The sequence below is a fragment of the Gambusia affinis genome, linkage group LG02, assembly GCF_019740435.1.
Source record: "Gambusia affinis linkage group LG02, SWU_Gaff_1.0, whole genome shotgun sequence".
Classification (NCBI taxonomy): domain Eukaryota; kingdom Metazoa; phylum Chordata; class Actinopteri; order Cyprinodontiformes; family Poeciliidae; genus Gambusia; species Gambusia affinis.
Window position 1 is genome coordinate 4,340,675 of NC_057869.1, and position 24,759 is coordinate 4,365,433.

At 36.2% G+C, this 24,759-nt stretch overlaps 1 protein-coding gene across 6 annotated transcripts in view; it reads left to right on the top strand.

Moving 5' to 3' along the window:
• Positions 1-24,759, top strand: part of LOC122844826 (protein kinase C-binding protein NELL1-like) — a 225,922-nt gene that overhangs the window by 179,356 nt on the left and 21,807 nt on the right. For all 6 annotated transcript variants that reach the window (XM_044140629.1, XM_044140638.1, XM_044140607.1 and 3 more), the window contains one exon: positions 19,398-19,493. In XM_044140629.1, the coding sequence (XP_043996564.1) occupies positions 19,398-19,493 (96 nt within the window). The remainder of the gene's footprint in view (positions 1-19,397; positions 19,494-24,759) is intronic.

Genomic DNA, 24,759 nt, shown 5'->3' on the forward strand with positions numbered 1-24,759 from the left:
ATATTTGTTTATTTGTTTATATTTGTCAGGGCTCTGACGATAAACATCTCTCGAGGCTAATTAAGTTATCCAAGAGGCACACTGCAAGACAATTCAAATGGTTTACTGGCTCGTACAGCCTCATCCTCCCACCCCCAAACAAATATTTAGTGTTGTCTTCATTCTAATAAGCAATGGTAGTTTAACAGTCACTTTATTGAGAATATTTACTCTTTGCAAACAGGTTTTTATGGAACTGGACTATGGAATAAACTTGGCTTTACGTTTGTTGTTGTAATCATTTAAAAAACAGCTTTAGAACAGGCTTTATTTACACATCACACTGACATAGTATGATTTGATTATTGGGAATTTATCTAATAACTGCAAAGCAGTCAAATATTCACCATAAATTCATAACTTATTTACTTTTCTTCAATGCCCATCCTAAAGGCCTCAGTGTGTGAAATCTAGTGACAAGCAGATTTCTTTGGAATTGCATTGAAAAACTTAAATGATTCACTCAAGTTGCATGGATTTGCTTTTTTTTGTCCTTTCAGGAATAAGTTGGTGACACCAAATGCCAAAAATCTAAAGTTATTTGGCATTTTAACTAAAAAATAGAAAGTTAATTAATTCCAGGAGACAAATAGTAGCAATTCTTAACCTTAAAACAGCCCTCATTCATGGAATGTGCAGTACAGATGATTAGCTTGTGCACACCAAACGTTTATGACAGTGACACTCCTACTCACTAATAATATTTGTCAGAAAATACTGAGAATGTCATTAAAACTTGCTGCATCTTCCCTATTCTGTGCTGACCAATTAGTAATATGTGAGAAGGGGAGTTGGGGTATTCTGTCTCTATACTTCCCCCTCCCCCTGAGACCTCATTACTTTGTGATGGCAAAAGGGCCGGCCAATCGACTTGTGACTCCCATCTCATTCCCCTCATACATCATCACTGCCCTCTGTGGAATAAGAAATTTGTGTGTGTGCGTGCATGTGTGACTGCACTCCTCAACTTGTCGACATTAATGTTAGTGAGGAAAAAATAAAAGTGTTGTTTTTCTTGAAAAATGAGACCATTACCAGGAGAGCAAAATTTGGTTTCAGTGCTAGAAATATATCAATAGCTTGTTACCAGATGAACATGTGAATAACCTTTAGAAAATCTCTAAAACTATATTGAACTTGTTTTTTTGTTGTTGTTTTTTTAATTACTGAATTTCATCTCCAAAAATAGAACGCCACCTGTTGTCTGTTGATAATTTCAGAGTGACAAGTACAGCGAACACAGCAAGAAAGATTCAAGTATTAAGGTTTCTGTTCTAAAGAGAAAACTCTCACCAAACCTTTGGCCCCTGTTAAAGCTCACAGATGGATGAATCATGAGTTACAGCTACACATGATGAACACGTTGTCTGAGAGCATTTATTTTGTGAGTCACTACTTTATCTTAAAAGCCTTCAAAAGTGCTGCAGAACATGGCATTTGTTTTCTCAGTATCACTCAGAAGAGTTGCAACTACTGGCAATGTTTGTGAAAATGCATCGAACATTACCAACGTAATTTAATATTGAGGGACGAAAAACCTTAAATTGTCGGACATGCTGACCAACATTCATCTCCTCTAACCTTGCAACTTTTAAATGTTTTACTTTAAAAAATAAATCTTATCTGCTTGATGTGCACTATCCAAACTTTAGGGTTTTCTTTTTTAAGCTTTTATAAAAATATTTTTCATTAAAAAAGATAAATTTATGTTCCTACAATACTTAAAAGATATAGTGGAATAGATTAATGATCCCAATGTTGATAATTTCACTAAAATTTTTAAAATATATATATATATACTTTTGCCCACCTGTCTTTTCAGGTGGGCAGAAATGATAGCTTGGTGCTATCTTGGATCACTGGTTGGGTCTTAACATCCTCTCTAAAAGCTATAAAAACAAACTGACCTGATTTGATTAGTGTAAGATCTCTCAAAGTAGAGAGAGTAACAGAGAAAAACAGCTGATCATGCTCCCTTAGGAACTGTTTAAAGGCTGTTAAATTGCATCAGGTAACCAGATGATTATAGTAAAAAAACAAAACAGCTGTTTCCCAATTGTTGCATCATTCCTTGTACAAATGTCACAACATCTAAGCAATTGAGCGAAAAGGTTGATGAAAACATAAGTGTCTGGTGATGGCAACAAAAACATTTCCAACTCACTGGGCATTTTTCTTCAATTGAAGCTATCATTAAGACATTGAAAGAGGATGGCATTTACTAAATCTGTCTAGAGCTGGTTTTTCTCACAAACTGAATGACTGTACAAGAAAAACCCTGGTGATAGAGGCCACCAAGAAACCTACAATCACAGTGAAGCAATTAAAACTTTCAATGTTTCAGACGGAAGAGATTGCATGTTAACTGCTGCTTCAGTTCTTTTCCAGTCAAAGCTGTGATGAAGAACGACATGAAGAAAGTAACTGTTAGAAAAAGCTCATGCGAAATTAAATTTGTAAGTCTCCCAACGGCATGTGGAAGACAAAACGTCATTTACATGAAGGTTTAATGGATCTAGATACTAAATTTGCTGAAGATCATACTATACACTCCTCATAATACAAACACATTTACATGAGTGGAATGAAGTTCAGAGGCATTGCATTCATGGCTTTGTGTAAGCTAATAGACAGTTAAGATTGCTGTGATGACTTTATAGGTTTACAGATACAGAATAACTGTGCTTATAAACTGTAGTTAATTTTACAAAGTCTGACTCCTCACAGAGCATTGTTTTCCCTCTTACTTGTTTGAAGCCATTTTTCAACTAGCATTACTCTTATTTATTTAATTTATCAAAATTCTTTAGAGAGATTTTTGAGAAAAAATAATAGTTGTTTGAAAATGCTAAGTAAAATGAATAAGTTCTCTCCCGCTGTATTGAACATATATATTTCCTGATTCCCTATCAAGAAATATATATATTTTTAATTAATTTAAAGTTTTTATTAACGACATGTTCTGCCCTCATTCTGGAGGTTTTTGTAAACTAGTGGTTCCAAAGCCTGGTCCTCTGTTTCAGGTGACCAAGTCAGCAAAACCCTGCTAGTCTTAGTTGAAGTCATTTGTGGTGAAGCAGGGAAACACTAAAACATACATTACGGTACATTGTTCTTTGAAGACGAGGGTTGAAGAACACTGAACCAGAGTTGAGTTTTAATCTTCACATGAAAAGACATTTTATAAAATGAAGCAGACATTGAGATTGAAAATGTTGTCGATATGTCAATGTGTGGTGAGATGCAGAGAGTTGGGAGAAAAAATACTTGATATGCTGGTCACAGGCATCAAACAGCCGTTTCCTTTTTTTTATATGATATGTTGAGCTCTGGCTGTTTCTGTACGGCTTAAAGGCACTGGAACATGTTCAACTAATATCAATCAGAATAATTCAATTAAGTAAATTTATATAATGGCTCTGCATGTAAATATACATATATAATGCTATACATAATTCTTCCTGTTTAATATTATTTTGGTGCAAGTAAAAAATGCAGCAGAAAGGGCCATTGTTTCAGCAGGTATTTTAAGAACCTGGCCTTATCTTTCCCTTTTTGTTCTTGTCCACACTGTATAAAACCCAATGCTCCCAGTTTGATTCTCATTCATTGGACACCACCAGATTACTACCAGAGTAGAGCTATCAGACTTCTCCTGATGGGATCCTGTAACGCAATTGAAACGTGTCTACAGTGTGTCTCTCAGTGGTCTGATTCCTTCTTTCTCTGTTCTTTTTTTGTCTGTAATCTGGAGGGAGCTCAGGGAGTCTAGACATATTCACTGTAATCAGTCAAGCTACTGTGGTCAACCTACTTTTGCTTCCTTGTTGACTGTTGATTATACCTCATGCAGCTTTAATTGCTAGAGAATAATTAGGGGTAATATGGCTGCGCTATGAGCCTTTTGCCCCATTGGTGATGGTTAACGACACTGCTGCAGAAATTATGCAAACAGAAACTAGGTAGAAGGGGCCTTCTTTGGGAAGACATTACAACAAGAATGAGACACATTGGGAGCAGGAGGATCATGCTTACAGCTGCCTGAAAAATTATTATTATTGTTTGTTTTTTTTTTTGTTTTTTTTTAAGAAAACCCATGTTAAAATGGTTTATATGTGTATGGAAGACTAAACTTATTTTAAAATACCAGAATCTTTGAAGGCAAGTAGCGGTTAATAAAGGGTAACCTGTGATAATTTTCACTTCGTTTGAAAGAATGGTTTGTCCAGGACGCATTGCTATTAGATGCCTGAACCACCTCAGCTGGAGGAGAGGCAGCATTTTTAAAGCTACATCCCAAATATTGGGGCTCATTACACTATCTCTAAAGCTGAGCCCTGCCACCAAGTGGAGAAACCATAGCCACTTGCTTATGGGATCTTATTTACTTGATCTAAATTTCTTGGCCTTCGGTGAGCATCAGAATCAAAACATATCAATCGTGATCTTTGCTTTTGGACTAAGTTGTTTTTTTTGTTGTTGTTTTTTATTATGTTAGGTCAATCCAATATTCACACTGCTACTGACGAGACCCTAGTTTGTCTATCCGTTTCCACTCCATGTTACAATCAGTTGGGAATGGACATTAAGATACTTGACTCCTCTGCTTAAGGCAGACACCGTCTTTTGACCGAGAATTAGCGGTTTACTGTTTTATAGTTGAGAACCAACCCCACAGCTTCACACTGGGCTATAAACCACTCCAATTCACTCTGAAGGTCAATGCTTGAGGAACCCATCAGGATCACTTTATTTGGAAAAGTGAAGATGAAACCCTGAGTTTTTCAAGAAAGTCACCCTTTTTTCTCACTTAGAGAACACCCAAAACAGGATCAGTGACAACGGGAAGCCATAGTGGAGTCAAACCACCTGGGAATACGCCATTAAGAAGATACTTGGAATAGTGCCTGTAGTCCTTTCTTCAGGTGTCAGAGAGTTTTCAGGAAGTTTCTTGAGGCCAACTTAATTTTTCATAACCTCTCCACATTCTTCCCATACCTGAGTTTTCACTGCTGTGTTCCAATAATAGTAGTCTTACATCAAACACCCAGTTCACGCTTTGGGATGAGACATTAAGAAATGCAATGCCTTGATATTTGGATCCAACATCTGGCCCCCTTTTGTCTTGAACCCTGTAACTGTGCTGATTGCACATTCATAAAGAAAGGCCTCCACCTCAAGAGCCATTTATACTGCAACTAATTACTTGGAATGAGAAGAAATGAGGGGTTAAGGATGCCCTTACTCCCATTCTTTACCACCTTACCTCATTCTTTTGTACGCCACTTCACTTTGGGACAAAAAAATAGTCGACCATTATGTCATCTCCCTCGGAGTACAATAAATGGGCCACAGTGGTTCAGACGGAATATGGTGTAAGATTATAGATCAGCATTGTTCCTGGTGCAAGCCTAATGATCAGCAGCCTATTGCAGAACCTTTGTCAGCAGCAGAATGAGTGAGCTAATCTTGTTAATGGTCCGTTTCATTCCCTTGGACGGGTTTGTGTAGACAAAGGGAATTTAAAAGGAGAGGATTTGAGTAGTGAGAACAGAAGCATTGACTCATGCTTTTCTCATTTTCTATCAGAGATAATCACAGAGGAGCCGGGTTGCAACCAGCTAACGGATAGCAGTGAAACCTAGATTAATGTGTTCCGATTCATTCAACAAGCAAGGGAGGGGAGAGGGTCTGTTGCTGAAGGGAAAAGAAAATTTGTGGTGGGTAGCGAAATTCAGCCTTCATTTCCTCCACAAGTAGGAAGCATTTGAATTTTTCTACACATAATTATTCATTCTCCACCTCTTTTTTTATTTTTTTATTTTTTTAAAGGAACAAAGCATTTAGTGGTACTTCCACCATGCAGTTTCATGCTCAAGGGCATTTTTTTACCCATCTTAACTGGTGGAAACTACATTGTCTGAAGCTATGATTAATTCCAAATGCGAAAAAGAACATATCGCCATAAAAAGCATGACTTGTTTTTCGAAGCATTGTACCAATTATAATTTGAGGCAATTATGCTTAGTCTGTGTCATACTGTTAGATGTAGCCGCTGTGCAGTAATGAAAAAAATCATCTCATGCATTCTGCTCAGATACACAGATACACTCTTGTAATGTAATATCTAGCAGGCTGTCCTCATTCTGTCAAGTCTGTTTTGCATTTTGCCTTCAATCAGTCTTATAATGGGGATATTTTGAAGTATTAAACTAGTGATACGAATGATTTAGCGATACTTGTCAGTTTTGCTTCATGGTACAGAAAGAAAATGTGAATAACCACAAACCATATTTAGAATTCCTGCCCTGTGCAGATGTGTAAAAAGCTGTAAATTTGTTAGATCTGTGAAGCAGCACACTCAAACTCTAGAAGTTTTTTTTCATTTTGTTTAATTCTTGAGTTAGAATTTTTTTTTTTTTTACCAGTAGTAATAATAAACAAAAGATGAATTCAGGCGTTTTTATTTTTTTTCTGCATAAAAGTATCTGGAGACCACAGACAAAAACAACTGGAGCTTCAACAAAAGAGGCTGAATTTTTGCATATTTTCATAAATATGTAAAAATAACTGAGAGCTGGTTTTAAACTAAAGTTTTAAGCACAGGAGTTTAGAAATATAGTAGAACATGAATTTATTGTAAGACTTTTTGGTTATCTTTCCCATGGTGTCTGTACATACTGAAGTCACTTTAAACAGTATTGTACTGTTAAAAAAACAAACTTTATTACATACAAAATGGCATTTAATCTTATAATATCTTACAATAATATCATTTAGAGTCTTTGTGTACATCACAAATTGCATCTAGTGAATAAATAATGCATGGATTCATCTATTGATGAAATAGTTCATGTTAGCTTTTGTAGGTTTAATTTCTCTAGATAGTTTCTCCCCTGTCCAATTAACTGAAGATTCAAATAAAGCAAATGTAGCTTAGACCCAGACACATTCCTCTTTAATATTTTATGAACGATAATGGATTTTGTTTACCCTAATGAAATGAAAATTAATGATCTAGTGCATTGTTGTGGTGTAAAAAGGGTCAGGCTCCTAAGACATACAGCCGTAAAGCTCAAACGTTGGAGGCACCAGGCTCTAAAACACTTCAGCTCAGATGTTCAAGTCCGGTCTGATTTGTGGTTGGCTGCAGGCTCCACACAAACATAAATAATGACCAAGTAAAATAAATACAGAAAAGATGCATTCTGAAAAATAACAATTCTATTATTCTGGAGAAGCTGTCAAAGTTGGCGCTGCAACTTTTAAGTCCTTAGCAAACATTAACAATGAACAAGTATTGCAATTATAGGTTTCAAATGTAGAAAGCCAAGACCAATTATGTCAAAGACTTCATAGCAGAATTGAGTAATATTACCAGTGATATAATCCTTTCACTGATTGACCAAAAACTGTTGCTTTCAAAACCATAATGGCATTTTCACACCAAAACAGCAGTCAGAGAACAAAACATTGTTACTAAGTTGAGATTTCCTTTGTTGAAAAACCGAGGAAATGCAGTTGTCTGCAAGGGAATTGATGATATGACAGTCTCTCCTGTGTACTCTTTAATGACAGCTGTTCCTCCTCCTGATCTGACCTAAATTGGCATGAAACCAAATACACACACCCCGAAAGTCTGCATCTCAACTGCAGGCTGAATTTAATGCAGATTTCAGTGTTGTCACTTCAATCACTATGAGTCTTTCTTCTGTTATCTCCTTTCTGTTTCACAGTTCTCATCCATCCTCTGCCTTTTTCCCTTGCTGTCTATCAGGATGACAAGCTTTCCACTCAGTCATTTTGAAGACTTTTTGTCTGTTCAGCATTTTATTTTTTGTTTTATCTTTTTGTGTGTGTGTTTCAGGAAGTGTGGAGACAGTTATTGGGTTCTGTGATTCTCATTTTATAAAGAGCTAATTAGAGGAGATGCACCAATACTGAAAGGAACAAACATTGAAAATGCAGATTATTAACTGCATGTGCTTTCTTGAAGCTTCCTGTTGTTTATGTCACCCTACATTAAGTTAACAAGAGACAACAATGTACAATAATTGCCTACTGTTATGTTATGCATAATGACATGCACTCCTTGCATCATCATTTTTCCTTGTCTGAATTCTACAGTAAATCAGTAACATCTCAGACGAAGTGAAGTAGTTTCTTAATTTTTCTATTGACATTTATGCTTCAACAGTGTTTGTTGGCAATATGAATTATGAGTAGGCCTGTCACGATAACAAATTTTGCTGAGTGATTAATTGTCTCAAAAATTATGGCGATAAACTATAATATTGTTTGAAGACCTTTTTACACTGATATAATGGAAATGACGTCATAATGCCTGTGATTTCCTGCCAAAGATAAATGCAATTTATTTTCAAAAGACCACTTAACACTGGAACTGATAAAATAATCAAAACAACCAAAAATAAAATGGATTCTCAGTCTCCATTAACAAAAATGTACTTGAATAAAACCACCAAAGTGTAAATAAATACTGCATTCAGCCAAAAGAGTGCAGATTATGAAGTCTGTATATCATATTGCCCTTCAGTAATCATTAGATTTAAATAGAGAAGATGGGCACATCTGACTACCTGATGCAATAGTTCACACTACACTTTAGTTCACACCTACATTTTTCCCTTACAACAATCTTAGAATGTTGTCCGTTTTAAGATTGTCGTTTGTGATTACGTAACCGATCATCCTGTAGTGTTTGGTGTGTTACAGTAGATTGTTGTTGCCACTCCGATCTAAATCAGGGGTTTTCCACGACTGGGAGCATTAAGCAGCCTGTTGAATGTGACAGGTAGCCAATCAGAAAGCACGGATTCTCCTCCCTCTTTTCTGAGGGGAATCGCAAACAGCTGACACGGCGCAACCCGAAGTCCAGCGGACATTGGAGATGATATGTGGAAACAACATTAATATTTATAAAACATTTCGTGCAAAGAATATAGAAATGACGAGAGGAGGAGTTGGAGCAAAATTGTTACGCAGTTGATGTACCCTGTAACTTTTCAGCTGTTCTTCGTTAACGTGACATGAATAGGTTCTAATGATTTTCATTCAGTCAGGACGTTACGCTGACACTAGAGCCACATGCGTTGCAGGTAGATTGTAGTAAAGCATTGATTAATGCCTGGTTTTAAAATTAGTTAACTGGACTTGTAGCCATTATTTTGTGCCCATTGTTGGACACCACACGGCACGATGGAACTGTTATACCTAGGATTTCTGTCTGCTAATGTGTGACCTCTCAGGTTTTGAAAATGGGCCGACAATCGACCGACAGCTATAAGACCATGTAGTGTGCGCTGGACATTACACTGAGGAAACGAGGAAGGGAGGTTCAGTGGAGAGCAGCGGAGTTGAGCCTTTTTTCATTCAGTGTCATCAACGGAAAGAGAAAAAGGGCGGAAGAGATGATAAAGCCGATAATTAAACGGATGTCGATGGTTTTAATTTATCGTACAATTGATTGATTTATCATTTATCGCGACAGGCCTAATTATGAGCCTTTAAAAGATGTGAAATTACTGGAGATAAAACTGCAACAATTTAAGTGTTTGATTCTTCTAACACTTAACCTGATGCCATCTGAGGTTGGCTTACCTGGAATGATAGTCAACAAAAAGGAGAAAGATTAGATTTTTAAAGCTAGTTATTAATCAGTGCCTTACTTTCCAACTAGTCTTTAGAGCAAAATGGGTTAAAGTACGCTTTCACCCAAATTAAACAGAAATCAGATTACAAGTTGTATCTAAATGCTGAGATGCTTCTCAAACACTAATAAAACCAAACTGTGGTGCCTGATTCCAGAAAAACATACTTTTTAATTTTTTTCTGCTGTGAGCATCCCAAGCTACTTTCCAATAATCTTTTTTGTGGATGGGTGAAGGAACGGATTCATTTGATTATTCTCTTGTTTTGAAGGAACATAAACAGTGGATTTCCCCTTGTAGGTAAAACTGTAAATCAGTAAAACAGAAATGTCTTGTTGTAATCAAATCTGGCTCTGCATGATGTATATCCCCCCTCCAGATTCCAGCAACGTGGGTCATAGTCAATTCCGCCACTACATCTCGCCTCTCAGCAGTAAACTTCTTCTTATCAGAGAGCTGAGCCGCAGCAGAGCTTGTAGAAAACAGTGGTGTCATTTGCCTACCTGTGAGTGTGTCGTTAATGGATTCAGACGGAGGGAGTTGCTTATCCTGCACCACCCTCTGCTATGAAGGCTCCTCACACCGAGCTGCCAAGGACGTCCCTGTTCCTCCCCCTGGCTGCTCTGATGGGTTCATGCCCCTGTGACTTTTCCACAGATAAGAACGGATAAAATTATTCAGACCTAGTGTGAACAGCTCATTAATGTCTGCCACACACTGATTCTTCTGCAAAGCAGGCACAGAGATAAATTCACATTTTATTTGTTGAGTTGCTTGTCAACAGTTTTTTTCTTTAATATGGAAATTGGAAAATAAAAAAAAAGATCATGGAGGAAAAAAATGACTTCTTTACTGTTCTGTAAGTTTTTTTTCTACAATCTGAACATATATACAGAAAACACTTGGCTTATGTATAATTACTTCTTCATGCTATTTAAGTGTTTATTTTCTTATTTCTTTGCTGCACTTTGTCACAACTTCTTGCATAAATAGCATGATATATTTACCATTTGTTAGATTGCAAAGCAAAAGTTCATTTTGAGATTACATTTTAAGTACTTGTGATTCCTGAAAAACCTTGCAGCAAAATGACCATATTAATATTTAACTTGCAAAGGGAACACAGAGGGGTCTCCAATATAAAAAACATATCAGGCTTTTGACAAAACATTTGAAACTCCTTTAAACCGAGGGTAAGTGTTGTCCAAACATTTTGCTATGAGGCTCAAAATCATCGAGCAGAAATCACTTGTCGGCCATCAGAATGACAAAAAGAACATTTGCCATGTTTGTTTATTTTTCAACTGCTAAACTATACACTGTAAACATGCATTCATAGTTCATAAACTAATCTATAAATGACACAATGATCTCATTAAAAACAGGCATAGGATTTCTATTTTTTGGACTTATTTAATTAGTTGGCTAGAAATAGTTATAGCTAAGTAATTAGTTGCCCAACTTAAAAGTGCTTTAGAATTTTTTGACAACTTTACATTTTATGGTCAAATTTGGATATTCAAATGTATGACTTGTTTATTACACCCTAGTGTGGAAACATATTTCCTTACTCAAAGACATATTATTTAACATATGTAATACTTCTAACACCAACTTTTGCAAAGTACTTGAATAGTAAGTAAATCGTTATGTGAGACACTGAACTCCCAAAATAAAAGTTAGGAGGGAAGCTATCCCTAGGGGTGAAAGTAAAGCTCCTACATAGAGGCAGATGTTGTTATGGAGTCTACTACTGTAGCTTTAGTTGAACATGGAATATTTCATGAAAGTACTTTGAAATGAAGCATCCCTTTTATCATGAGAAACAGTATTTTTTAAAGAAAGAACTCTATGTCTTAGTCAGAAGCACCAAAGCTGTTTGCTTAAATGTGTGAAAATGCCTTGAAAAAAAGCACTGTTTAAGCACTAGAGTTGTCTTCGATAAATAATTGAAGAATGAATGCTTGTTTTCATGTACATATGGTAATTGTGCAGAAGCTTGTGCCATTCTGTTTTCTTATAGAGGTACAGTGTGAGTAGGAGAAGCAGATATTAGATGATTAGTCTGGCTGTCTGATGAGGTACAGCCTGCAGTTGATGCCAAATACACATCATTTATCTTTCCTCCATTCAATCTGTCTAGCCTAGACCTATACTTTTAAGCCATAAGGAATTTTTGTCTACAAAACTGATGCTGACTGGATAATTTCTTTCTTAGGGTAGTTTTCCTGTAATCCCCCAACATGGTTGTGAATTTAATAATTAGATTAGTTTCTGAAATACTCTGACTAGCCTGTGAGATACAAACAACCATTCCAATGCTCGATTTAAACTTCATTCAGGAAGTCATCTCTATCACATCTCAATACCCTAAATTAACTGAGTTGCTTCCACGTCATTGATCGATTTCCATTTTGCATTAAGCAATTTAACAGCTTTTTCCTAATAAATTGACCAGAGTACATATGTGTGACTGTGAAAACGTGGGCATAATTTTCTTTTCAGATGATCATAGACTAACGGCTCTTTCACAAAACACAGCAAAACAGGATTAAGGCACCTTCCTGTGATTGATGCATAGAAGTCACTCCACCTCTGTTACTCCCCTGATTTAAAAAGTGATGGAGTATCAGGGCCTTAACCAACTACGATGGGGGCAAACCAGCTTTCTGGTTTGTGGGATTTATGTACTGATGATATATTCTATGTGAGACCAGCCAGAAGCCGGATTCAAAACCATAAACATGGCTCAAGTAATTCAGCCAACAATAGAGGACTAGAGGATATAAATGTATAATTTCAATTTAAAGCTCTAATAACATAATCACTATGCCGAGTTAGTCCTTTTGAAAATAGCTATATGGAGAGACTTATGATGTAGATTTTTATCTGTGGTGCTGATGTTGATCCAGCATGAAGTCTCCTGTCGTCTGAGGCTTTCCATTATTTAATTTCTTCACTTTCACTCTCACCAAATCCAATTATGATTTATGAATAGTCAGATAAAGCTCAGAGGCAGCTTGTCTTTTAGTTCCTTGTTCTGCCTCTTTACTTTTTTAAAGTGTTACATCCTGACTTGAAGGGCAAGTATTATATAAAGTCGACTTTTCTGAGCTTTACACCGTGTTATATTTTTCCCTCATCAAAAACAAAAGTGGAGTGTTGCCTTGATTCTTTCATGGATGTTTGAAACACCGCTTAGTCTCCCGTGGCAACCATTTACTGGGCAAAGCCTCTTCCTCTTCTCTACTGCAACTGCTCTGACGTCTTCAGATTATCCAGCAGCTGGTTGTTAAAGTGTTAATTGAAGAGCACGGTTGTGATGACGTCTTGAAATTGGAGTTTAAGAAAGACCAGGAGTTTTTAAGTACAGAGCCCCGATTTCAAGGTGTTAAATTATGAAGTCATATTTATTTCAAGTCAAATTTGATATGTATGTAGCTTCTTATGATAACTGAAGGTAGCATAGTTACATAACTTTGCTTTAAAATGGCACTATGTGCCTGGAAAATATATAGCACAGTCTGTCACCTGATCCCCTAATTATCTTTAAGACATTTGGATGAAACAAATGTAATCAGTAACTTTAAATTTTTACTGTATTTGGCAAAACTGCTGTATATACAGCACATTTTTTACACAAAGCTAGAACAAATTTGGAGGCAAAACAAAAAATGGTCATAAATGTAAAATTTATTTGTTTTTAAAGGGAGATCATGAACCTCTAGGGAGCTTTTTGAGCACAGCTGTTGTAAAATATGGTCTGAAAGCCTCTATGAATTTATTTCAGTCTTCTGTCTAACAAGCCATTCAAACATCAACATTTACCTAGCTGTCTGATGCCATCTGTTTGTGCGATGAACTTTTTAAATCATTTTGAACTAAAGTTATGTTTTATTTGTTGGGATTTGTGCAATTAAGATTTCACAGCTGCTGTGATGATTATACTGAAAATGTATCAAAATATATGCCACTGTACCAAAACATGGAAATTGTTTTGGCACAGTGATTAGTCACAATAACAATAATTAGCCACAATAACTCCAGTTCACTCCCAGGAAGCAAAAATAATTACTTTGTTGTAAAATGGCACTGTACAGTGAACAAATGAATGATCCGGCTCAAACATCTGAATCAAACTGATGGGCAGTACAGATATAACAATGCCTAACCTTCATATTTCTCTGTTTGCTCTCTAATGTCTTAGATATCCAGATAGGGTGTAATTCTGAAGATTTGCTTGTAGCACTCCACCCTAAGGGCCAGTTTAAAATGTGTGGAAGGTCTTTTCGAAGCAAGAAATCTCTGGAAGCACCTGGCAGAATTAATTGTCATGTCAGCAGTATTGATCAACCACCCTTTCAACGCTCTGCAGATACATTATGGCAGTAAAAACCTTCTTTAATGCATCTTTAATCCATGCCGACGGCCTGGCCCAAGCTCTTATTGTCTTGTAAGTGCAGTCATTATCTGTGATGTTCGGTAAAATGCCCAACAGAGAGTTCTGTTAAAGGTGAACTACGTTTACCCTGATGCATAACGAAGTGAGGCATTTGTATGACTAAAAGGGTTGGCAGTACTTCTTTCTCAGTTCTTGCTTTGGTCTCCTCAGCCCCCTCTTGCAGCAGACGGTAAACCTCTGTGTCTGTGTTTATGCCGGCTGTTGTGCATTCATTAGTGAGAAAGCTCAGCAAAAATTATACACATCCTGTGCAACAAAGAGGCAGGAGGCATCTTTCGTCCTCTGAGATTAGGGTTGCAGATGAGAGAGTGTGGAAGCTGTGTTCATCCATTATCAAGGTACACTTTCCCTGCTCTTTCAGAAGTAATGAATGGTATTTTCACGGGGGATATGCATACTCTATTGTCCTTTCTCTCTGACTTTTTATTGGAAGCTGCATCTGTTGGAAGATATACTTATAGATTTAAAACCTCTACATAAAAACCCCTTTCTTAAAAAGTAAAGATGGAAATCAAATCCCTTTAACTATGTTGCCTGATGTCTCAGGTGAGCTGAGTCAATACTAAAAGGTGGAGTGGAACACTGCAGACTAACGATCAGCCAGAGGCAGTCATTTGAGCATGCATATTGTTTATGCAGCAAGGCCACACTCTACACACATTCACGTTTCTTAGTTGAAAAGACGTTTATATGTGGATGTAGATATGCTACATCTATATCCATATAACATATCTACAGTTTATATTTATCATAAAGATTGTTGTTTTTACTATAAATCTTTGTGTGTAAGTCAGGACATTTGCATTCTTTGCAGAATCTGCAGCTGCATTTCCATTGACCATATAGATACACAACTTGACATTCCAAAAATTACTTTGCTTAATGGAAACATGAAAAACTTTTTGGTACTACCAAGAGGTCTGTTTTTTGTTTGTTTTTTTTTGACCATATAGGAAGAGGTTTCATTTGCATAAATGCAAATTAAAAACTTTTTTCACATCACAGCCAAATGACAACAGGAACAAACTTATTTACTTATGATATTAATTTCGTTTCTTATTTAATGGGAACAATTGCAAAATTAGCATATTTACAAAGTTTTGTGCACATTTGTAATATAAATGCAGCTAACTGCTTTTACTTTTTAAATTAGATGCTTTTGTGAAACATTTACATACAGCAGTGGTTCCTAAATGCTAAATGTTTCTAAGTTACAGTGACCGCACAAAAAAAATGTCAAAATGTCCTTAAAAGCTGTGGCTTGGGTTATCTGGAGAATAAAGGCATTATTTTATTTAATGTCCTGATCTTTGTATGCCATTAAAAAAGCAAACTTGATCTGCTATACGTTCATTTTTACTGTCTTGCAGTAGAGTGGTATATTTTTCAGTCTCTTGGCTCGTAGAGAGGCAATTACTTTCTGTCATATATTATGATATCAACACCCTGGGTGGGTGCTATGACAGCAACAGGCTTACCTGACTTACATTAAAGATGTGCTGCTCAGCAAAACAAAGTTAGCTAGCTGCTCTGGTCACTTTTGCCATTACTGATGTTTTTGCTGAAATCCTAGAGTTCACTTTTCTGAAACACAAAACACTTACAGTGGGAATTAAAACATAATTTTCCTAAATCTATAAGGTCATAATGTTGCATCCCCTCTTAAATATGTGATGATTAGGAGGTTACAATCTGCACCATGCTACTGAACATTGCTAAACCAGCAAAGATGCTAATCATGACATCAGTTTTGTTCTATCAGTTTTAGGAGTTTTTTTCCGTTCATAGCACAATGTAAATTGTGGAATATTCACTGACTTTCCTGCTCTTAATTCCGAAATGGCTCCTTGGATGCCCAACGAGCGTAAATGCGGTGGCTTGCCATGACGCAGAGTGGAATGATTTCATTCTTGCCACCCCACTGGAAAGCAATCTATGGCATGTAATGGGGAACTCAAATGGCAAATCTATGAGTATAAGCATGTCTCAGGAAGTCACGAGTCAGCAACCCTCTCACTTAAGCAGAGAGATGTTTTAGCTGGAGGTCAAGACGAGTATATTGAAGGAAGGTTTTCGTCTCCTCACAACCCCAGGACCGACTGAATCTGTTCCTGTTGCGCCGGTCCTGGTAATGTTGTGTTAGGGCATCACAGATTGCAGAGGAAAATGGAAATTTAAGTTGAGTAAGAGTAGGACAGGGATTTTGTGAGATATTCAAGATAACAGCTTTTGTGAAGTCTTAGTGGAATCAATGGTAAACTTCAGTTTTTTTGTGTCAGAGAGTAGGAAACAAACATCACTGACTACTGGCACAAGTAAGGAAATAGCAGAGAATACAATACAACAACACCTCTCTCTCTCTTTTTTTTGTGAATGTGAAATACCACTTGTTTTCCATGTTCCCCACAGTGTTTGTAGAAGCTCAGCAATGCATTTCTGATTCTCCTTTCAAGCCTGCCTGGAAATGGAAAATCACAGCCACGTTTTGAAAGGCTGCACATATATATGGCAGGAAAACAACAACGCTTCTTTTTCTGTTTTCTGTGTAAGCTGTAATTAGTTGCTTGCTATTTAAAATAAAAAACTGAAGTATTCTAGATTATGTAAGTCACTGGACTATAACTGAAGGTTGATATTAGAGTAATTACTAAGTTTATGATGTTTCATTTGCTGAATTGGAATTCCTAAAATATTTTTGCCTGTTTTGTTTTTCTTTCGTTGTTTTACGATCCGTTTTCAAGATATTTGAGAAAAACTGGACTTTAAAAGTTAATCCAATTTTCCTGTTGTATTATTTTAAACAAAGGAATGAGCTGCTTTTACATGAGTTTTGTTTTCTTTAGTGATAAATGTATATAACATTTGTTGGTTAATATTGACACATGGAAGCTAATTTATCATTTTAATGATAAATTAAAATGGGTATGCCAGATATACAAATATTTTTCAATAAAAAATTAATTCACAGAATTTGAATCTATTGAACTTTTTAAGTTAATAAAATGAAGAAGCAAACCTAATAAATGACAGTAGAAATAACATTCCAGGAAATGCCTGAGCACCTATGTCATATATAGAACCTTTTTGCTGTGATGGAGGCAGCTGTAAACTGGGGTATACTGGGATAAATTCGTACTGGAAATGCACTCATTTCCAGTATGATTTTAGAAAATCCCCCCGCCACACTGATCTGGTGACGATGCCCCTCTGTCTCATTATGCCTGTAGTTGAACTGGCCGGCAGCATTTTGCTGATCAAGTTGAAATGATAATTATAGCAGGAAATAAATTGTGGCAATATAAATGTAATACATTTTTAAGAGTGAGGTTTAGTAGTATAGAGGCAATGGGCTCCTAATGAGGGCCTGATAAAGGTTCTCCTGGCACTGGGTTCTGCTTTCATTTATTGCTATGCTGTTGTTTGTATTTTTAGCCTCTTTTTCTCCAAATTGTTATAATAATAATTTATGCAGACAAATAGTCTTTCTTTGGTATCATAAACTAATTTGAGACAAGCCGCTGCACACAGATATTTGCTGACACACCCTATGTATGGTATGTGACTTTAAATAGGTTTTTCAGCCCATTAAGGCTCATCTCTTGAATCATGTCATTAATTAAGCTTAGAAATACTCGAGTAATTTCTGTTTAATTATCTTACTCAATTAAGCCTGCCCTGTTTTTGGTTTTATCCTTCACACTTTAAAACCGTTCACTAAGTATGTATTTTTGGCTGTTTTGTTCTCACTTTTATTTTTATATTGCGACTATTGAGCTGCTGTCTAAGTTATACATGCCTATTTCTTGCCTCATCTTTACTATTTTAGTAAATGTAGAATAAGTTGCACAATGAATGAAAAGTCACATTTTGAGTGAACACAGTACGTCCTCTTGGCTTATTAAACACTTCATCAGGTTTTAGTTATGTCTATATACGTCCTATTTGCTTTGCTGCAACAAAGCAAGACAGTAAAACAGGATTGCATTAATTTACTGCCAGTATTTTTATTTACAGTTATAAGGAAAAAAGTTATAAGAACACAGAGTAGTGCAAGCTTTAAATGACACTACACTAGTAAGCTGTTTACATGATTTTAGAGAAAGAAGGAAAACTCCTGAGTAATCAATGCATTTAAATTGATTTTTAACTGTCTAATACCTCCAAAAATGGCTAGGAATGTCATAATTAATGAATGCTATTCTGTTTGGATGACTGATGCCTATTTTAGTTTCAACCTTATTGCCATAATGACTTTTTTTATCGACTTGCATGGTGTACAAGTTTGAATTCTGTGTGTCTTGAAACCACTGATGTGTTGAAGTGTGACTTGTAAAGATACTTGCATTGATTGGATTTCATATTTCAGGACTGTTAAATTCTGTTAGTATGAAGGTTTAAATGAAATCATTAAAAATCTTCAATGTTTCTTACTGCTTAAAGGATTTCATATTTTTGTTTTGTGATTTTTTTTTGTTTTTGCAATCAAATCTGAGATTTTTTTGTACTACTTTTAAATATTTGCAAGGAATTGTGGGATGTTTTTACTGTTCAACCCTTCCAAAATCTACATAGAAGAAAAAAGATTAGATGAAGACTACATGTTGACTAACAACGAAGATCAGTGAAGTAAAAGTAAAAAATACTGCCACCTGCAGGTGGGAGTTTGACTACTTTTGCGGACGAATTTTGTTATTAACTTAATTATGCATAAGGGAGCATAAATGCAAAGATCTGTAATTTTTCATAATTTCAGTTCTGAAAAACACTAAACCAAACCAAACCAAACCAGCTTTATTTATAAAGCACTTTAAAACAACCACAGTTGATACAAAGTGCTGTACAATCCAAGATTTTACCTACTTGCCGGCTTTTAAAATAAAGGCCAGTCTACCTCTTGTAAATATAGCTAGTTTAACAAATCCACAGTCATTTTAACCATTATTACACAAACTTTGGATAATACTACCTTTAATTTGAAGCAGCCAGGGGCACATTTTATCTAAAGTTTTAAGCCCCATTAAAATAACAAAAGAAATAGAAACATCCTCAATTCTCTAATACTTCTTTTTGAGGCAATCCGTGGAGTACTTTCTGCCTTAACATGCCATGCCACTTCACACAGAGTCTAACTGCACAGATTCAAAGCCTTTTGTGGTTTGATGCCTGGCAGCACATCCATGACATGCTGAGAGACTTTACTGACTCATTGCTGTTTGTTTTTCCAGCTTTCTGTGAAGATGGTTGTCGGAGTGGAGGGACCTGTGTGTCTCCTAACACGTGTGTTTGTCCTTCAGGATTTACAGGACGCCGCTGTGAAACAGGTACATAAAATCACTCAAAGCTTAGTTCAGGTATTTGCCTTGTGTTCAGAAATGTTAAGTACAGACTCATAATTTCAATCAAGACAGCTGATAAAACCGATTTCTTTCTTTCTCTGGAAAGGTTTCTTTCGAACACAGCTGCAAATATCAAAGACCAGAAGATGCAGATCATGAAGAGTAAAAAGTCTAAAAGTGGTGTTTTGTTCACAGCACATTAGAAGTAATGTATACAGCTTCTTAGGAACATATTTTATCATAATAATGTGGCTTTTGTTTTATTTATACACGTTAAGACTGTGCCTGTAGAAAACAGCCCAGGAGTCAGTAGAAAAGTGAGTGATGCAAAGCTTTGAGCATTCAAACTGACTTGAAATAAATCATCCTAGAGATAATTTACTGCAAAATCAGTGTGTTCAGCTCAACAGTTTTGCTTGGAGACATAAAGAATGCCTAAAACTATTCTTAGGTGCTATGACTATTCAGCCTCTAGTAGGTGCAAAGATTTGTCTACATTTGGTGATGTCATTTAGATAATAATTTATTGTCATTACTGTATTCTAAATATAAATTACAGATCAATTTATTTTGTTGTTTTGACCCAGCCTCTCTGTTCAGAGTTTTCATCCATTATCCATTCAAGCTGGTACCGTTATCGTTCAGGTACTTTAACAGGACTGGGTTAAAGTTGGAACTTTTTTCTGTGACTCCAAGCACAAGTGGTTGGTGTGGAATTGGGATAAAGTACCCACTGGGAGTTATGACCATGTCCACACATACAAAACACACATTTATGTTCCAACTCCAGGCCCTTTATTTAAATTAGACACAGCAGAGATTGAGGATCCCATGAGAGCCATAGGAAAGGACAGTTAATTTTTCCTGCTCTAACTCCTTTTAGCTTCTCTTCTTTATCTCATTTCTTTTTCATAACCCCCTCTTCTTTTTTTCACCATTTATTACTGCTTTTTCTTTTTCTTTATTTTACTCTGCACCTTTAACCCGCTCCCTTTTTTCTGTTTTATCTGTAGCCTTATTCCCATTTCCTCTTCCTTAGCAGTTCTATTTTAGTCTTAACCCGCCTGTCTTTCTCCTCTTTCCCCAAATTGCTTCCATTCTTCCTCCTTTTATCTTTGAACAACTCATTCCACTTACTTTTTTCCCTTTGTCCTTTTTTTTATGTCATATCACTGTTTTCCACTCTTTCATATCAATTTCTACTTTCCTTTTTTATTTCTCCATTCCAGTTTCCAAGCTCACCCTTCTTCTTCTCACTTTTCTATTTTCATTCATTCCTTTCATTATTTCCTTCACTGTCTGCTTTCTATGATATTTTCTTGTTTCTATATATTTTTATTGTCTTCTTGCTGATTCCCTTGCTATTTTATCAATATGTGTTAATTAATTTCCCATCTTTTTGTTTTATCTACATCTTCTGCTTTTGTCTCCCTCTCTGTCTTGGCATTGTAATTTCACTGCGGTGATTTGCCAGCTCAGAGAAATGAGAAAAACTACAAGTCAGAATTTACAACATGTTTTCCCTAGTTTTCCCGTAAGGTTTCTTATAAATCTTCTCACTTCTACACCCAGTCAGGCCTCTGTCATAGTTCTGAGTTCTCTACACTAGAAAGCTTTCCCACCCTTGTAATTGTCACTTCACTTCACCAAAGTTCTGTGTTGTCTGACATGATTTTATCTTCCTTGTTTGTGCTACAACTGCGTACTGCATATCGAAATGATTAGACTTAATTAGGTTATACAGTTTAATTAACAGGAGTAAATTGAAAGGCCTAAGAATTGTCTGTCATTCACATAATGTGTGCTGCAAACCTAAACTGCAACACAATAAGGAACTCATATCATGCTAATCAAATAGAAAACATAGTTGAAGAAATTCTTATGACAAATGAAGTTTTTTTTTCATTTTTATTTTCTTTTAAAAGTTTGGTTGCAAGTATTTTTGCAAATAATGATAGTGCAGACAATGCATATTTACTACTTATTATGTAAAAGTCTTAGCGTGAATTATTCTTAATCTGGATGCATCAGTTGCTACTGAATTCAGTCACCCAAGATGTAATTAACACTCTCGCTACCACAAATAAACAACATCAAACAATCTACTGGTTAACCAATGTGGCATTTTAAACCTTCAGAAATGTTTTCTCAGAATAAAACCTTATTTTACATAATATTTTCCTGTCTGAGTTGGTGCTAGCTTATTATTTATGGCTCTAAATTGAAATTATATTTGATTAGAGGCAAAGAGTCGAATTGGGTTGAAAAACTACAAAATTGCATTTGCAAAATGATCCTGCATGTTTTTCTTGAAGAACTTCAGAAGGGCAAGGGAAGGAAAACATTATGCAAAATAGGTAATAATTTGCTGAAAGCAGCTTTCCCATTAATAGGACACCAAAATGCAGACATCCTACTAATGAGGCTCCTCCCTGTGGCCTTTTGGTTACTGCCTTAGGTTCTTATTGATGTGATACAGTGGAAAATCTGTCTCATAGTCTGTGAATGTCAAAACATCTTTCTACATATGCACAATATACATAATTGACAGAGGTTGCAAAATAACAGCATATAAACAGTTCTTACTGGCAACTCAAGCTAAATTGTTTAGACTTTAAGGTTGAATCATGTTAAACAAGTCGGTGTTCGTTTTACATTCATTTCCTTTCTTACATGAGCAACAGTGCAACTTCAGGTTCTAAATTCCCTGAAAACCTTCCAGTACCTCACAGCAGATTTGTAGATCTAAAAAAAAACAAAGAAGATGTGAATGATAGATAAATTACTTCCATTTCTTACAGAGCAGTTTGTGTTTTTCCCACTTTTCTCAAAAAGCTTTGCCTTTGGCATCATGTGTGAGCTGTTTATGGTTTACATTTTAATTTTGTCTGTGACATGTTCTCTGAGTCTGCTGTATTTCCACCTCAGTCTTATCTCTTGTGTTAACATTGCTTTCTTTTTCCAACCATTTTCAGACTTTATGTTCTTCTAGTGTAATAAAATCCACCTCTTCTCAGATTTGCCACCTACTTCACTGAGAACCTGAAAGCACCTGAACATAAAAAGCTGATGGGAAGAGAGTCGATCTTATCGCTGATCTTTGTAACGCCTACCCTGTTGATCCATTCTTCTGAGGTTTTTTTTATTTTCCAGTGGGTTTACATAGTCACCCTATTTTCTCAGGTTTCACTTCCACTGGATCAAAAGCTGAACAGATTATGGTGAAGTGAATTCCTTGTTCTAACATTTTCCCCTACTGAAAGGATTCAGAGTTAAATGTGCCATAACATGGACCAAAGGCTGTGTGTTTGGATCACTGCTGACTCCCTTTTAAAAAGAAATCTGACAGTTTTATGTCATATTATTGAATTGTGACATAACCTGAATGAACATGTAATGCTTAGTCTACACTGTACCGTTGTAGCCAAAGATAGCACGGTGCTAATACATTGTAGTGCAAATGTAGACTTAGAATATGAAAATATAAACATTATAGAACTGGATTTTTATGTTACAATGTGCAGAGTAATGATGCTAAGTGTTACCTCACCTAAGTTGCCTAAATAATAATTTTCTAGATATATCAGACATTATAAACCAGCCTCAACCACTCTTCTTCTTTCAAATTATTATGAAAATTGGATTTAAGTGTCATAAAGATAAATTTTTTGTTGTGCTATTAAATTTATAGATGATATTGTGTCGGGGCTCTTTGAATCACTATAATTAATTTCAGAGATCTGGGTTGATTAGTTTGTCTGGTGAGCTCAATTAAAGGAAATCTACTTAAGAAGGATGTTCCACTCTATTAAGCAGGCCACAGGATTCAAACAATATGGGAAAGAGAAAAGATGTCTCTGCTGACGAAAATCATCAGATACTGTAGTGTATGACAAAATATGAAAACGTTTGATATTTAATGAAAACTGAAGCGTTGTTTTACTGTGAAGAGATTTGTGGCTGATTCAGAACAAAGATGGGTTTGTACAGACAAAGGCATAACGAGGAAGGTTTTTGTTAGACAAATTCGTTAAAATGCCCTTTCAAAGCAGCAAACAGTTATTTGAAGCTGCTGGTGCCTCTGGAACCTCAAGGTGGAGGATCCTCCAGAGGCTTGAGGTGCATGAACTTACTATTGGGCCCCTAACCAGAGGTTGCAGTGTGTCCACTGTTACATGAAGATTAATTTTCAAACAGACGTGTTCACTGATAACTGCTGTGCAACCCTGGATGGTCCAGATGGACACAGTAGTGGATTGGTGGTGGATGGCACCACGTCCCAACACGGCTGTGACGTCAGCGAGGAGGTGGTGGAGTCATGCTTTGGGCTGAAATCATGTGGAGAGAATCACTGGTTGGCCCCTTCAGAGTCCCCGAAGGTGTGAAAATTACCTCAGCAAAATATATGGACTTTCTGACTGATCACTTTCTTTCATGGTTCAAAAGGGAGAGCCGTACCTTCAGTAGCAAAATCATCTTCATGCGTGACAATGCACCATCTCATGCTGCAAGGAATACAACTGTGTCATTGGCAGCTATGGGCATAATGTGGTCACCATCCTCCTCTGACCTCAACCCTATGGAGAACCTTTGGAGTTTCTTCAAGCAGAAAATCTGAGGGTGGAATGCAGTTCTTTATAATCCATAAAATGTTTAGAAAATATGCTGTGCATAATAATTTGGAACAGTACTTTTTGATTTTTGAAAATGGGGAGCTTTGTTCAGTAAAATATGATTTATACTGTAATAGTTCATGACTTGAAAATTATACTGGCCATCATTTGCGTTGACCATTTAAGAAAATCTGAGAACATATTACTTGCATAATAATTTGGAACATGGTGTATATTTCAGCTCTGTCATGCTCTCTGTGTTCTCATTAATTTCCAGGTTCATATTCTTGCAAACGGTTAATGCAATGTTATCCTGGAAGTTGTTGCAGTAGGTAAGTAGAGCTCAGCAGGGTAGAAGGCTCTCCAGAGACCTTCTGAGTTATTTTAGTCTTTATGTGGATTTGTTACAAGTTTTCCCTGTGAGGTGTATTTCATTCCTCTTAAAGATAAGGGCTGTCAAAAAGCCTTTATTTTCCAATGACAATATTCACAGATGAGGCTAAAGGGAGATCTTCCAAACAGTGCTAAGAGCTCTTGTTTGTATTGTCATAGCAGGAAGCAGAAGAAAACGTGGAGTTGCTGTCTTGCTTCCTCTCTTTCATAGCTCTAACCCAGATTGATGGAGTGTGGAGTCTAGC